The sequence below is a fragment of the Tricharina praecox genome (assembly GCF_024521635.1).
Source record: "Tricharina praecox strain CBS 144465 chromosome Unknown BZA05scaffold_4, whole genome shotgun sequence".
Lineage (NCBI taxonomy): Eukaryota > Fungi > Ascomycota > Pezizomycetes > Pezizales > Pyronemataceae > Tricharina > Tricharina praecox.
In genome coordinates, this window is record NW_026250406.1 from 283,950 (window position 1) to 299,681 (window position 15,732).

A 15,732-nucleotide genomic window follows, 5' to 3' on the forward strand; every position below is an offset into this window, starting at 1 on the left:
CGGGCGACCCTGCAACTGTGGGCACCCCGTTCCCGCCCGTCTCGGGAACAAATTCGCAGTCCGTCCGTCACTCCGTCCGTCCGGCGGCTTTTGCGACCGTCGGCTTTTTCGACCGAGGCCGAGGCGGGAGGGAAGCGTGAAACGTTGGCGCGGTCGGGTCAACGGGTGCGGTGGAGGTGAGGCGGGGGCAGGGCGGGCGCAGAAGGAGTGGGGCGGGCTGATGGAGGAACCTACGGCAACCCAGGGCGGCGACAAGTAGCGGGGTGGGGTGGGGTGGAGTTGAGTGGAGTGAAGTGGACGATGAGGTTGTTTCACCTTACAACTATCGGCTTTCGGCTTTTAAGCACTCTACGATAGAGAGCTGGGGCGGGGATGAAACTCGCGCACTTCGGGTTTGGGCTCGGGTCTAAGTCCGAGTCCGGGTTCGGGCTCGGTCCTGACGACCGACGGCCGAGGAGTGTTAGTGGCGGAGGCATGGGGCAGCGATAGTGGTGGGGACAATAGGCGGACCAGGGCGGGGATAGTGAGCGGACAGTCGGAGGAGGCATGGGGCGGACAGTGGGCGGGGATCCGTGGGCGGGCATAGGGCGGTCCGGTTCATTAGGGGCCGAAGGATGTCATTAAAGAGCTCGCTTTCTCGGGGGACAGCACCGGACAGCCCCGGACAGGAACGGAGAGGGTGAGTGCGATGCCATGCTGCGGCTTAGCTGGCCTTCTATTTTCTTTCATTTCATAATACTATTTCGCCTCCACCTCCAATAATTTTGAAAATTCAGATATGGGGTTTGAATGTTTACATTGTCTCACAATTGGCGAATGCATTTCTTTGAGATCGGCCGTGAGATTCCGAAGTGATGGAATCCCGTGGGTGGAATCCCGAGTCCCGTCCGCGCCGTACTCTACAGACCCAGCCCAGCACAGCCTGCATTTCCGATGTCAACTGCATCGTGGGAAGCTAGAGTATAGTATGTAGAGTAGAGTAGAAGTCATCACTCGGCTCGGCTCGGCCATATACCATATGCACCAGCACCGTACCAGTACCGTACCAGTACCGTACCAGTAACATACGGGCAGTGGACTTGGTTACGGACTGCGGGAGATGATTGAAGGGGAGGAGCGCGGGAAGTTATTTAGATATATACGCACTCTATCTGCGGAAATTTGGCGAAATTTAGCATCCAGGATCTGCCCTACGGCATATGGGATCGGCCCGCGACCGTGGATCTCCCGGGCCGCCGGCGGCGGTATACTGTAGCTACCATACTCTACTACGGTATATACCGGCGAGTTGACGTTTTGGCAGCGGGCGGGCAGGCGGATGGGCGGGTGGACGAAGGGCGGGCGAAGGGCAGGCGATAGGGGTGTGCGTGTGTGAAGGGCCCAAGGGGGGGAGCGGCCGATCCTTACATCTAGATTTTACACTGTACAGTACATACAATAGCTACAGTAGTTACACAGTAGTTATACCGGAGTAGTTATACTACTGAGTAGGGCAGTAGTTCCCGCAGTGATCGATATTTCGATATTTCGAGCTGCAGATCTGCGGTGATCGCTATGTTTATACCATATCGCGCGGATCGCGTGGAGAGGCAGTCGGTACCTAAGTAAATACCGTATGTACATACATACAGACAGACGGGAAGGTGCGTATGCTTACCTTCGCACCGGTACCTGCGATACTTACCTGCGATACTTACCTGCGATACATCCGAGGAGGCCGGTGTACTACTACTACTACCACTGCCTTTCCGTCGGACCGGGGGCATGAACCGGTGGTCGGACGGTGTACTATAGTCGGACGGTATACTCGGCAGAGCATCTGCCGGGTTGTGTACCGTGCACACCTATCGTACTATAGGGAACTACCAGGAGCACGGTAGGAGCACGGTAGGGGTAGGAGTGGGCAGGTCCCGTACCGTACCGAGATCTCGGAGATGGCGGTTTCTATTCGCGGCCGCGACTCACCGGGGTCCGGGGTCGGGAAAGCGGGAAGATGGTCGTACGGTTGTACGGTCGGTACATATTTACAGTCGGTACATACAAACTTACCTACATATAAAAACATACGAGGGGTATAAAGTCGAGGCACGCGCCCCTATACCGTCCCCTCCGCACGCGGGCCAGAACACGGTCATGTAGCGGCACTCGACCGCCGAAAACCCTCTTTGAAGTTGCGGGATTTGGCGGTAGTCCGATTCGCTGGGTGTTCTATGTAGAGCGGGGAGGATCCCACCTATTCACCCGCCTGTGGCAGTGGTGGCGGCGGTGGCTCACCGATCGCGCTCATCCATCCGTCCAGCTTACCAACAGACTACGTAGAGTACGTACCCCGGCGCGCCGGCACCGGCACCGGGAGCGGGAGCAGGGAGTCTCCGTCCGCGATGTGGGTATATACTTGGCATTGGGCACTGGGCAGCGATATTATCGTCGTCGTCGTCGTCGTCGTCGTCGTCGTCGTCGGCGCAGCGTGGTCTGAGCTGAGCTGAGCTCACCTCACCTCACGGACACGTATTCCCCCCCCCCCCCCCCCCCCGACCGCTTAGACAGCACGGACTAGGTACTCAGTACTCTAGTCAAGGCTGGATGGAAATCGGAGTAACGGCCGGATGGAGAGCGCGTTGCTCTAGTGGATGGGATAGGATAAGAGAGAGACAGTAGATAGAGTATATCCGGCTCCGGCTCCGGCTCCGGCTCCGGGCGCGGTGATTGCCGGTCGGGCCCCGGCCGGGCCGCGTATGGTGGGCACGTAAGCATTCGTTGTTCGATGGAGAGCGTATGTATGTACAAACGTGCAGTGCAATGGGTGTGTTGGTTCCGAAGCTGATATAGGGGTTGCTACGGGGTGTGGTCAAGGCACACTGTCAGGCTCTCCAGCCGGTGGCTGCGTGGGAGGACGGCCCTTTTCGTTTCGTTTCGTTTCGTCGCCATGTGTTTTCACACGGGGTCACTCGACGATCCACACCTAGACCGCGAGCGATCTCGCTCTGCTGGCACTCTTTACACCCCGAACATCCCGCACTGGGCTCGGAAGTCTTTTGTGTGAGCATAATAAAGGTCGGTCGGCCGTCAATGCCATACAAGCTCATCGCTTCCCCTGCCGCCAGCTCCGGACGAACCTTCCTGTTGAGAACTCCGGCTGGCAACCCACGGGACTGCTGGGCTTGCTCTTGGCTGCTTGCCACCAATGCTCCGCAGCCCATACAATCCCGAGAAGGGGAAGAGCACTGCCGTTCGACAGGACATTGTGGAAGAATGCCAATACTTCGGAACCCATAGCATCCCATGGACCGAGGAGGTGAACGGAACGTGGGTGATCGTAGTTTCGTGGTTGCTGGGGAATATCTTCCAGCTACCTACCTGGTTATTGCCAGCTACGTGCGATCAGTTGTCTCTTCATTCCCACCGTCGATTGAGTGTTGGTCCTTCCACTAGCGGCAATTGGTTGCACGATACAGCAGAGTGTAGTTAACATCATTCTAGCACGATCAACATGCAAAACAAAAGAACGAGATTGGTTGACGATGCAGCTGAGTGTAACGTCTATTCAGCATGATCGGCATACAAGCAAAAGAAGCATTCCGTTACGGGGAATTGAACCCCGGTCTGGCCGGGTTGATACTCTGCTTGAGAGCGGCCGATGCTAGCCACTACACCATAACGGATGACTCGATGTCGAACTAGAGGTTTACAGGTTATAATCATGTGTGTCTTTGACGATCACTCGATTGCGACTGCGAGAATTGCTATCTGGTTCGATATGCTTGTACGGGTCTAATTACGATGCCCCCATCGTACAATACACAAAGTTAAATGCACTTTTTAGGATGAAGAATTCGGGAAGAAAGCAGTGCTACTCGATTCGGCTCAACTTAGTGTGACCGAGAGGTGGGGGAAAGGAATAAATGACGGTATGTACGATTCGATGACGATGGCAACCAAGAGCACTAAGTAGGAACATCAAGTCTATGTACCTACAAACAAGCTTCAGCGTGTACGAGGAGTACATAGGACATACCCCATCGATCCTTCGAGAAGGAAGTTGGGAAACTTGATATCTGCAACCGCTGCTCCCGTGCTCTTCACAGCATGTACGAATCGATCTAGACGACAAGGCAAATTTATACCGAACACCACAGGCGTCAAAAGAAGCTTACGGTATGATGTACCAGAGTTCTCAACTCACTAGTATGTAATCTCTACCCTACATATGTAGCGGACGATACATACCCTTGGGATCACCTCGGCGAAAATCTTTTGTCAGGTGGTATATACAAAGAAAAAACGGTCCCGCCATGTAAAGGCGGCGCTACTGCAGTAGACCCAAGGCAACGTGTCCGAGTGGTTAAGGAGTATGACTCGAATACCTTCACAGTTGATGATATCATATGGGTTCGCCCGCGCAAGTTCGAATCTTGTCGTTGTCGATATGACTTTTTTAGACGTCGTGATTTACTTAGGTCCATAGATACGTCAGAAAAATGATCATCCTATCCTGTTTCTCGACCACGAACACTTGTGGACAGTGGAATTACGACAGCACATAGAGCTGACTGATGCACTGTATGTAGTGAATATTGGTTTGCCCTCTCGGGGCGTATGTAACTTGGAATGTACCTACTTCGCATCCGGTCGGGTAGAGGGGGAGGCTGGATATTTTCTCTTCTCGCGGGAGCGGCCCGGGGCCGAAGTGGATGAGGCCGGCTTGACCGCTGCCGAGAGGGATCTGACTGTCGAAGAGTAGAGGAGTTTCGCAGGTCGTGAGGGATGGTTTGCGGGATCGTTTCAGGCTTAGTGAGGTGACAAAAAAGCGCTACCGGTTAAATTCGAGATCCCTCACGCTAGAGATACCGCGCGATTTGTCTCTTCAACCCGCACACGCTTGGGCCAACTAGTCAAGTGGGATGATCCAATTAGGCATAGTAAGTGTCTTCTCTAAGGTGAATGGGGAGTAGCGCTAACTGCTCTAACATAGATGGGGAGTAGCGTTGAGAAGGAGAGTTGTTGTATCGATCTTTGTTACATACAAGTGTCATCCAGAAAGCATTGGAAGAGTCAATCAACCCACACAGTCAGAGTCATTGAAGGAATGACTCTGGTCCATTAGTAAAAATGACTTTAATCAATGAGTAGGAATGACTCTGGTCATCGAGGGAATGACTCTAGTCATCGAGGGAATGACTCTAGTCATCGAGGGAATGACTCTAGTCATTGAGCAGGAATGACTCTAGTCACCGAGCAGGAATGACTGAGTAAACCTGCGAGACTCGAACAAAATACCGACCTACACAGTCTATTGAGGTTCATGTCGACAGTGCGGTGATTCTGACCTTCGCGATGCGCATCATGATGATGTTGGAGTACTCCTGTCTATACTGCGGTGCTCGGCTCTCCTCTCGGCGCCGCTGTACTCTGCTCTCCTCTGTCGCGGAGAATTTTTACTGAGTCTACACTAGTTAAACCGCTAATTTCGAGAGTAGTCCACTTTTTCTCAGCCTGCACCTCGAATTTGCGATACGCCTTTTTTTTCACCAGAGGGCTCGGCGCGCTAACAACCCGCCTCGCAGAGATCCCTCAGAACTGCGAAACTCCTCTAGTGGGTCAAGTGGAACGTAGCAAACGCTGGTCACCACCACACCCCACAGTGGTACTCGGTTTCCTCCATGCGTTTTAGGCACGGCATTATTCAGTACTCGGGGCTGTGGTTGATCCAAAAAGACAGTCCCGAACGTTGCGCATAATTATAGAGAGCCATTACGCTGGCATTGTCATAACAAGACGCTTCCATGGTCCAACGGTAGGATAATTGCCTTCCAAGCAATTGGCTCGGGTTCGACTCCCGATGGATGCACTGTTCCTTTTCTGTTCTTTATTTTGTCAGCAAACGCTATTCCTTTGTTTTGCTTGTGCGCTAGGTAGTTGTATTACTGCAAGAAGGCAGCCTTGTTCTCTCAGCTCGCTTTTTAATCGCCCGGTTGCTCTGCTTAGCGACGTCTGTTTTTTCGGACGTCAGTCTTCGGGCCACCCGCTGGCCGTCTAGTCGGTCTTGGGACATAGTTATTATCAGTGGACCACTGAAGTCCACAGTCAACGATGTACCTACCTGACGTTGAGTCCCTTTGACGGCGCGCCAAAAATTGTGGGGACCAACTAGCCTAGTAAACTGGTAAGGAGGATAGACGACGATTGGAACGCTCTTTATTCTCACCATCAACCACAAGGAGCAGTTATCCACCCAGAAAAAGGACTCTTCGAGGGGGAAAACAATGATTCCGTTACGGGGAATTGAACCCCGGTCTGGCCGGTTTAATGCTCTGCTTGAGAGCGGCCGATGCTAGCCACTACACCATAACGGATGGTTTGATGCAAGAGACAAGTAAATAGATTATATGATCTCCCATCGACAGCACGTCACGGCTAGTTTACAGCTTGGTATCTACAGGAATTGACAATCCTCGGTATGCCCGAAACCATGAAAACTAACGTCTATGTGCTATATATCATGTTTCTTCCTCCTCCCTAGACCTCCTTCAACCCCGCACAATCGCACCCAACGCCCAAGTCGCATCCCCATTAATGCCTACTGCCCTCGTCATCTCACCTTCGCCATCCATCAGCTCCCAGGGCACTTCCTCGTCACCTTTAATACCAATCCTGACTAGCGCTTGCGCGTCCCCATTCTCAACCAGCGACTGATCCGGCCACCTCAACACAGCGGGCGTATTCCACCCCGCGCCGATCTCGAGTACGACCAACTTCTTCCCCTGCTTCTTCACGCGTGCGAGAAACTCGCGGTACCGCTGGTTTCCCGCACGGAAAGGCTTGTCGTTGAAGTATTCGTCTGCACGGACACAGAGGAACATGTTCCCGCCACAGTAGGAGCACTTGGGGATTGCTGCCGGGTCGCGGAGTATCTGCTGACGAGCGTCGAGGTGGGGACGAGCCCGTTCCTGGAATTGTGCAGAGGCGAAGACGGCGTCGGGGCTGCACCTGCGTGCGCACTGCAGGTAGCGGTAGTCACCCTGCGGCGTCGAGATGTGGTCCGGGTCGATCCCGTGGCGCGAGAATAGTCCGTCGGCGTTGGACGTGCGTACAAACCAGGAGTCCGTGGTGAAGCGGGAGATTAGCGTTTTGACGTGGCAATATGCGTCCGCTGTGCCCAGGGGCCAGTTCATGACTGTGGACATGTGCGCGAAGTAGTAGCCCCACTTTTCGAGTTCGTTGGGGAAATTGTAGCCAAATACGTCGTAGAAACAGGTCAGACCCCGAGGTGTCATCCCAGGGAAGTGCTCGGAGAAGAGTGAGCGGGAGGTGTAGTCTAGCCCGCAGCTGGCGGATAATCCCGCACCGGCGGTGATCAGGAGTGCGTCGGCGGATGATAGCATACCTATCGCGGCTGCAACTGTCGGTGGGAGTGGCTGAGCCGGCTGGACAAGTGGTGCTGATGGTGAAAGACGCGAGGTGTACAGCGCCAGGTCGTCTTCGGTGAAGACGTTGAATATGACCCTCTGCACTTTTGATGCGGGATTCTTCCGAAGATAGTCCGTTACCGTCGAGATTGCGATATCGGCGGCCTGGTCTGCTGGGTACCCAAACATTCCGGTCGAGATGCAACAGAAAGCTATTGACATTTCATTCCCCGCTGGGAGTGTCTCGACCGCCTCGAGGCACCTACTGTAACATCTTGCCAACTCTGCCGCCTGGTTCTCCGACGGCCGCTTGCGAGCAACAATGGGGCCAACGGTGTGGAGAACAAACCTCGCAGGCAGGAAATACCCGCGCGTAACCTTGACCTCGCCAGTAGGCTCCTCGCCTCCTTGCAGTTTGATGATTGTCTCGCAGTCCTTCCTCAGCCTTGGGCTTGCAGCGGCATGAATGGCGTTATCGATGCACGGGTGATCGGGACGAAAGCATCCCAACAGCCGCGAGTTAGCCGCATTGACAATCGCAGTGACTCCGGCCAGCTTTGTGATGTCGCCCTTCCAGACTGAGATTTTTTCGTTGCCGGGAACGGTCGGTATGTCATCCAGCTGGGTGAGCGCGTGCCGGCGGGGCAGAAATGCAAAAACAGTGTTGATGTCTCCCAGCACATCGTGGGGAAGTGGCGGTGAGGGCGGACGGACCGTCAATAGTTGGTTGAACAGTGACAGTTTCTCGGAAATCTCGATGGTATGTAATTCCTCTACTTGCAGATGAGCGTGGTGGTGTCGTTGAGCAGGGATTCCGGATTCCGCGTACAAATATCGTAAGGCCGCATCCAGGGATTCCTCGGCCGCTGTACTGGAGCACGAAACGGAGGAGCTGTTGCAGTCAGAGAAAAGTGAGATCTGATCGGCGTACGATGACAGGTCCAGCGGAAGGGCTGGAGGCGGGACGGGTGCAAGCGACATTCCGTGAGTCTAGCGCTGGCGATCCACGATGGGCGGTCAAGTTAAGCTTATCGAATCGGCGGCCAATGGGACGATAGGGGGCTTGGTACTTACGTCGGTACTGGCTCGATTCTCTACGTTATATACTGATGTAAGATGCACGCCCGTGGGCAACGCGGGGTATCTAGCATTTCTCATGATTACGCGGTAAACCTAGCGCAGTTTGTCATCAAGTCCGTGAGGCTTAAACTCCGACTCGCGGCAGCCAAATCCCATTTGTCAACAGTGCCTTCTCGTCGCCGTGGTATGGCGGCAATATAATTCCGGTCTTCTCGGCACGCTCGTTCGCTGCAATGGTATGTAGGCTAGCTGTACGGGTGGAGCGCGGCAAGCTATCTCCGCACAGGTGACGATACCTATGATATAACTGTTGCTAGAGTGGTCGGGCTATATATGATGGATGCAGACATTTCTGTCATGACAGATGAGCCGTATTCTAGGTTTGTTGAGAACGGTATGATGGACATTGAAGCACTGGGGACGAGATGACCCTCGGACAACCTTGTTTAAAATATAGAAGACCGGTTTTATTTTGACTAGAGAGAGAAACGACGATGAAAGAAAAGAGCCACCTGTGTGCTTCAGGTGATGAACCTCAAGTACCCCGCGAGTTGAATAGCGAGATGGTCAACAAAATAAACAAGAGCACCTCGAACGTTTGGCCCGCCGTATCTGGTCCAGTCAGGTCGGCGAAATTTCCCCGCTCGTGCATCTTCCATGCCCGCTCACAGCTCAGACAGAACCCGCTCTCAACACACACCCTCAATTCGAATGACAACAACTCTCTCCACCCTCGGTCATACCCCCAGCCGAGCTGGTTTCAACGAGTCCCAGTCTAATCAGAACTTCTTGGCCATCGGTCTCTTCCAGGTCCGCAGCTCCGGGTTGAAACGGACGCGCCAAGGCGTCGTTTCCGCTGAGTCCCACAAAATCAAATGCAATTTTGCAGCAGTAAGGTACAATATCCAGCCCTTTAACAATATCCAAACTAGATTCAGGAAACAAAACACCCAGGACGGACGCTGCCTCAAGACACTCGCATTCCCAGCACCCGAAACTCCTTGAGCCTAACCTAATTAGATAACAGGCTAACTGACTGTCTCGCACCCATCTTTGCAAAGAGATCCTCCACGTAAGCGATTGCCTTATCCAACGCCTCCTGGCCACCGTTACAATTCCCTCCCCCCAGATGACCGACCAACCCCGATAGCGACTTGAATTTTCTGTGTGCAACTGTCCCCCGCAGACCCGCATCGAACAGGACGGATGGACAGTGGTATATCGGAGGCGCATGGGCTGTCGAGTTAAGGTGATTCCGGAGCCCCTCTGCGAGCGCAAATTGTCTGGAACAGATTGGGCAGATGCGGTCGGAGACCAGCATCACCTCGACCTCACTGTAGCCAGTGTCGGAAGTCGGTGTCAGGATGCCGGATCCAGAGCTATCCGAGAACACCAGGCTGTCGGGGCGGCGCGAAAGAGTAGCCGGATCGGCTGGTGCCAGGATAATCGTGCCTTCGTCGTCGTCGTCGAAATGCGGTGTCACGAAGCCGGACCCGGTGGTTGTCGAGGATGTCATGCTATCCCGGCGCGAAAGGGTAGCCGAGTCGGTTGGTGTCAGAATAGCCGCGTTATCGCCGTCTCCGGAACACGGTGTTTGGATGCCAGACCCGACGGCGATCGAGGACGCCACGCTATCCCGGCGCGAAATGTCAGCCGAGATGACGGGCGACAGGACCACCGTGCCTTCGTCATCGTCGGAGTCATCTGCGACCACCACTGGACCGGAGATGGCAGCGAGCCGGGCCTCTGTGAGCTCCATCGCCGGCCGCACCTCCAGCACTGCTGCTTTGGCCGACATCCGCGCGTCATATCTCTCCAGGAGATCGGGCCCCACTGTCGTCCCCACGACACCCGGCATCACGATGAGATTTTCCGTGTCGTGCTGCTGCAGCTTGTTCGCGATGGACTGCCGATTCAACCCGGACACGCAAGCGCCGCTCTCCAGATGCGAAATCATACCGGCTGGAAATGCGAACCGGCGCGGGCAATGCGTGCTGCCCATGCACCGGACGGGCTTGTGTTTCTGGGTATCCAGGTGGGTCCGCAAGAGCTGCGGGCTCGGAAACGCCCAATCGCAATCCTCGCAGACGAATTCTGCGAACCTGTCCCTGTGTATTTTCCCATTCTTGATGTGTGAATTCAAGGCACATTCACTGAGGAAATCTTGCTCGCATTCGAGGCACTGGTACTGGGTCTCGGGTGCGTGAAGCACGGCAGCGTGTTCCTCAAGCTCCCGGCTGGTGAGAAACGTCTGCACGCTGTCTTCGCAGGAGAATCCGCTGCGCACCGAGCAGCGGATGTGCTGCTTTCCGTTCTTGTGGGCCACCATGCCAACGTGGCAGAGAGTCACGGCGGTCGAGCATGGCTCGCAATGCGTCCGGACCGGAGGAGGTCTGTCGTATCGGAATTTGCGCAGCTCTTCCTATCAAAACCGTTAGAGCCCATTCGCCATATCGGCAGATCAAAGACCTGGGAGAATATACATTACTGCCCTTATATCCGGAACACCCATCACATTCGCACTTGGTACTGCTATGCCCCACCGTGCATCTGATGTGTTCCTGGAGTTGCGCCTTCGAGTTGAAGGTTAAGTCGCACAGCAAGCACGTTCGCTGCCGTATCCCATTCTTCATTGAGTTCTTTTCGTTCTGATATCTCGGTATAACTGTTCTCGGTGTCGTGGGGAAATGTCTGAAGCTCCAAACTATCTGGTGTCGATGGATCGCAAGTGCGGGGTATGTAGCATGAGTTAGTTGTCACTTTATACGCGACTGGAGAACTCAATATCTACATCCGTCGCCGGTCGCTTCCAGGCAAGCAGGTGGTACTCAAAACTCTACGTATGTGCGTCTCGGGTAACTGAATGACTCTTCCCGTCCTCCCAATTCCTGGATTTTTCCGTGAAACGGTGGACGTTGCGCTGATGTAACTACCCTGTACGCCACTGACCGACTGCGTCCCCAGTGAAGGTCGAGTGCACATCACGAGGTGCGATTATCTTCACGTATCCTCACTCGCCTCGACTCAACTCCTCGAGCAGATGGTATCCGCCCAGCCGAACGCGCTTTGTTCACGAACACGGTACACTGCGGATGATGCTAGGTCTGGGGTTACATCACTGTTTCGGTCACCGCCGTCGTGATACTCCCTTTGGTACATGATTACCACCGAAGAGTCGTCAACTCGAATCACTCGACTACAATCCACATCGCCAGCGTATCGTCCAGTATCACGCTTCGAAAGTTGAATCAAAACAGCTTGCGTATCATTGGTCGGTCCTTCCCCCTCACATCTGGACGCAGACAATCTGCGGATTCAAAGATCGCCGAGTGAGTTGTAGTCATGAAATGTCACTCGTATATCCAACTACTAACCTGGTCTGTCATCAGTGATTTCTATCAAGGCCACACTCGTCCTCCGGATGGACTGCTTTATGGATTGTATCTCCCTCTTGTGCTCCCTCCACCTCCTGGATATCGAGGAGCCGGACCGGTACTCATCCAGTGACCGTCTTGCCGGTGTAGCCAACTTCGCGCACCGCACATGCGTAGTATAGATAGTAGCAATACATAACTTTCCCGACTCCCGCGAACACTGATATCTATCATTTATAATACAGTCCTAAGTGGCAAGGGCAATCCCAGGGAAGCAGACGCGGAAGAGCAGGCAAGGACAAGGCCAATTCCACGAGCATGAGTGCCGCGATACGTGACCAGACCAGACCAGACCAGGAGGAAGGCCGCAAACGCGTTCCGCAAGTCTCTCGCGCTTTCCAAGTTCGCCGTTATTTACTAAGTAGTACTAGTAATTTGCCACCTCCACGCCGGCGGTGAAGATGGTGGAATCTGGATGCGTTCATCGACCTCGCGACTCCCGACTCGCAAGTGCAATTCGCCCCCCGCGACGACGCCATCAAGGAGGCGGCCATCATCCACCGATCGCATCGGTCTCCGCTACCAAAGCAACACTATTCGTACACTGCCTCGCCGCAAACAGGCGCCACCCCCTCGGGCGCTCCATCGCAAACTCTGACCGCGTCCGGGCCTTTTTTTTTGTTTAACCATCGAAAAATCCGCTCACGAAACAAATCCCGAGTGATGTCCATGACCCACCGCCCCTAGCCCCGGTGGCTACCGTGCATATCGTAAATAAAAAACACGCAAACAACACGGCACATGCACATCCAAATCTCGTGCAAAATATCCAAAATATCTACCATACACATCTCCCATACATATTTTCCACATGTAGTAGTATCTCACCCAACCCCTCCTGCAGATCTATCTTGTGTAATTTATTGCACACCCTTCCACACACCTCCCTCCCCCGTCCCTCACACCCTCCCCCGTCCGCCTCCCCAGTCCGCCCCAACCCCCCCGCCCCCGACCTCCCCAACCACCACCCACCACCGGCTGAAAGCGCCAATGCGCCAATGGAGCATCCCTGCCCACCATCACCGTGACAACCCACACGCACGCCCACCCTCCCCCAGCCCACCCCACCGCACCCTCGCCGCACCCCTGATCGAGCAAGAAGAAAACAAACAACCCAAAGCCTGCTAGTGTGTCACACTCACTCACACGAAACCGACGCGAAAAAAATACATACTCTACATGCAATCTATCTTCTGTCTGCAGGCAGGCAGGCGGGCAGGAAAAGGAGTCGCAGTAATTTTATCTATAGCACTATATTCGCTAGGTTAAACATCAGCCAATCAACCAGCTAGCCAGCCACCGCAATAATCAATTCCCACCGAATTCCCCATGAGAAGTGCCCACCAGTTGGGAACTTGGAAGTCAATGCCAAATATCACCAAACACAAGTCACCATCACGAAGTCGGCGTCGAGGATACCAAATAGATATAAAAATAATAAGCGGAACAAAAAAGAGACCATTATATTTCCCATCGTGAAAATCATGCAAATCCCCAATGCTCCCGTGCCTCCACCCTCACCCGAGAAGAAAAGAATTGTTCGAGCCCAAGAAACCAAATCCCCAATCCACTGCCTTCCCCACATCAATCGATCCATTCCGCAAAACACTCATCCCAAAACAAAAACATACAAAATGTCATTCCCAGAAAATGAACACTCCAGTTCAATACCTCGACTACCGACGCAGAGACCAATGATGACCACCACCCAAGAGACAACTGATGTCCTGTCCGAAAGGGAAGAGAGAGAGAAGGTGAATAGATAGATGAAAGAAAGAAAGAAAACGAATTCAGACCTCGAACCCAATCAATCTCTTCTCGCCCCCCCCCACCCTAAACTATCCGACCGCCAAAATACGCACACATAAAACAAGACTGAAAAAAAGAAAATCGAACTTCAAAAATACACGGCTACTCCGACCAATAATACAAAGACGCCTTACAACTTGTGTGCAAGGTGAACCACCTTGTAGTCGACGGCGAGCTCCTTGCCGGCATCGGCAACGACGAGGACACGGACGGATCCGGAACCACGTCCGAAGGCCTCCTTCAGGCGTCCCCAGAGGTGGCCCTGGTCGACGACCTTGAGTCCCTGCTTGATCTCGCCGGTCTCGGTCATGGCAACGAGCTTACCGTCATCGCGGATGTCGATGAGACGGTACTGCTTGAAGACGGGGCCGAGAAGCGAGTGCAGGACGACGGAAGGCGAAGGGTGCGAGACGACACAAGGCTCCTCGTGAAGCTGCTTGGTGAAGAGATCAACACCGAGGTAACGATGCTGGCCGGTCTGGGCAGAGGTGGTGATGCGGATGATCTGACAAGGCCTGTGCTGGAGGATCACCAAGTCACCGATGCGGATGTGGTGACAAGGGATGGTGAAGGTGGTGGCCTTGGGCTGGTGCACGGACGAGATGGGGCCGGCAGGCTTGTAGGAAGGGTACTCCTTTGTCTTGTAGGCGACATCCGAGACCGAGGCACGGTCATCGTAGCTGTTGGCCTGGTTGTCGTAGTCGTAGTTGTCGTACTTGCCCATGGTGTCGGTGGTAACTGAAGAAGTGTCTGAAAGGGAGTGGTCTGAGTCTGAGACGACGGAGCGAGTGGCTGTCTTTAAGGACTTGACAGAAGACTTGGGTCTGATGACAGGGATAACGGTGTGGTGGGTTTCCTTGATGACCTTGGTCTCGGAAACGACGGTGGCTGAAGTAGGGGGGGCGGGAAGGGCCTTGATAGAGTAGGTCTTGTCGGAATAGGACTTGTCGGAAAGGGACTTGTCGGAATAGGACTTGCCGGAGTAGGACTCGTCCGAGTAGGAGGTGGTTGACTTGTCGGAGGTGGAAGGGTAGATGGGTTCAACGACACGGGGACGTTGAATGGTGGTGGTGGATACCGAAGAGGACTGGGGTTGGTAGACGGTAGTGTGAGCGGCGGCGGTGTTCCGGTGGGAGTGATCAAGTTCCGAAGAGGAAGATGAGTGATGCGAGTGATGGGTTGAGTGAGCGGCCTGGTGGTTGTTGTTGTTGTGGTTGTGAGTGAGGTGAGGGAGGTGGGGGAGGTGCTGCTTTATGGATGAGATCACTGAGTGGGGACCCCGGTGATGTTGGTGGCGCAGGTGGCCGGCCGCTAAGTGGTGCTTACGCGATTTGGTCTTGTCCGAGGACGAGGATGAGGAGGACGAGGAGGAGGACGAGGAGGACGACGAGGATGAGGAGGACGAGGATGAATCTCCTTCCCGGTAAACCTTCTTGGTGATCAGGACGTCTACGTGCGAGGTAGGCGCGTGCTGCTGAGGGTGGCGGTGGGGGAGGTGAGGGCGGTGGATGTGCTTCAACGGATTGAGCGAGTGATGCTGGTGCTGCTGGTGCTGGTGCTGCTGGTGCTGCTGGTGCTGCTGGTGCTGGTGAACCTGCTGGTGCTGGACAAGCTGCTGCTGGTGCTGGAGATGCTGGTGCTGGAGCTGGTGCTGCTGGTGCTGGAGATGTTGATGCTGCTGATGCTGCTGGTGACCGAGGTCGGCCTGGTGGGCGGTAGTGGTATGGGTTACGTGTTCTTCCGTGATTTGGAGATGGTTCTGATTTCCGTGACCTTCCTGCTCTTGCTCGTACAGCGAGGAGGAGGAGGAAGACGCGGGCTTGTGGTGAACCTCAGAGATTGTCTCCTCGTGTATGGATGTAATGCCTTCCTGGCGACTGTATGACGAGGGGAAGACACTTAGGGGGATCGGGACTCGGGCTTCGAAGTCCAGATTGCCAGCGGGAATGATTCTCCGGAAAATTCTTGTCGTCCGAACACAGAGTGTAGGATGACAAGAACGG

General features: G+C 54.4%; 4 protein-coding genes and 4 non-coding genes across 8 annotated transcripts; 3 read left to right on the top strand and 5 right to left on the bottom strand.

The window, feature by feature from the left end:
• Positions 1-3,576: 3,576 nt before the first annotated feature.
• BZA05DRAFT_t90 lies at positions 3,577-3,662 on the bottom strand. Its single transcript has one exon. It is a non-coding gene; the product is annotated as a tRNA-Glu (tRNA).
• A 662-nt stretch (positions 3,663-4,324) lies between these two features.
• On the top strand, positions 4,325-4,424 carry BZA05DRAFT_t51. The gene has a single exon. It is a non-coding gene; the product is annotated as a tRNA-Ser (tRNA).
• A 1,353-nt stretch (positions 4,425-5,777) lies between these two features.
• On the top strand, positions 5,778-5,848 carry BZA05DRAFT_t52. The gene has a single exon. It is a non-coding gene; the product is annotated as a tRNA-Gly (tRNA).
• A 419-nt stretch (positions 5,849-6,267) lies between these two features.
• BZA05DRAFT_t89 lies at positions 6,268-6,353 on the bottom strand. Its single transcript has one exon. It is a non-coding gene; the product is annotated as a tRNA-Glu (tRNA).
• Positions 6,354-6,391: 38 nt separating this feature from the next.
• Positions 6,392-8,606, bottom strand: BZA05DRAFT_388066 (putative phosphatase like proteins to the carbon terminal domain of histone macroH2A1). The gene has a single exon (XM_051482642.1). It carries the CDS (start codon positions 8,385-8,387, stop codon positions 6,528-6,530), a length of 1,860 nt encoding a protein of 619 aa, XP_051342440.1. The 5' UTR covers positions 8,388-8,606; the 3' UTR covers positions 6,392-6,527.
• Positions 8,607-9,381: 775 nt separating this feature from the next.
• BZA05DRAFT_197833 (uncharacterized protein) lies at positions 9,382-11,362 on the bottom strand. The gene is made up of 2 exons (XM_051479460.1): positions 10,970-11,362; positions 9,382-10,908 (listed from the first exon to the last, which is right to left on the bottom strand). The coding sequence occupies exons 1-2, from the start codon at positions 11,117-11,119 to the stop codon at positions 9,499-9,501; spliced, it is 1,560 nt and encodes a 519-aa protein (XP_051342441.1). The 5' UTR covers positions 11,120-11,362; the 3' UTR covers positions 9,382-9,498.
• On the top strand, positions 11,174-12,042 carry BZA05DRAFT_416015 (uncharacterized protein; the record flags this gene model as incomplete). The annotated part of the gene is made up of 4 exons (XM_051485346.1): positions 11,174-11,221; positions 11,264-11,326; positions 11,589-11,757; positions 11,876-12,042. 4 exons carry the CDS (start codon positions 11,174-11,176, stop codon positions 12,040-12,042), a joined length of 447 nt encoding a protein of 148 aa, XP_051342442.1.
• A 1,817-nt stretch (positions 12,043-13,859) lies between these two features.
• Positions 13,860-14,453, bottom strand: BZA05DRAFT_416016 (translation protein SH3-like domain-containing protein; the record flags this gene model as incomplete). Its single annotated transcript, XM_051485347.1, has 1 exon — positions 13,860-14,453. One exon carries the CDS (start codon positions 14,451-14,453, stop codon positions 13,860-13,862), a length of 594 nt encoding a protein of 197 aa, XP_051342443.1.
• Positions 14,454-15,732: the final 1,279 nt, after the last annotated feature.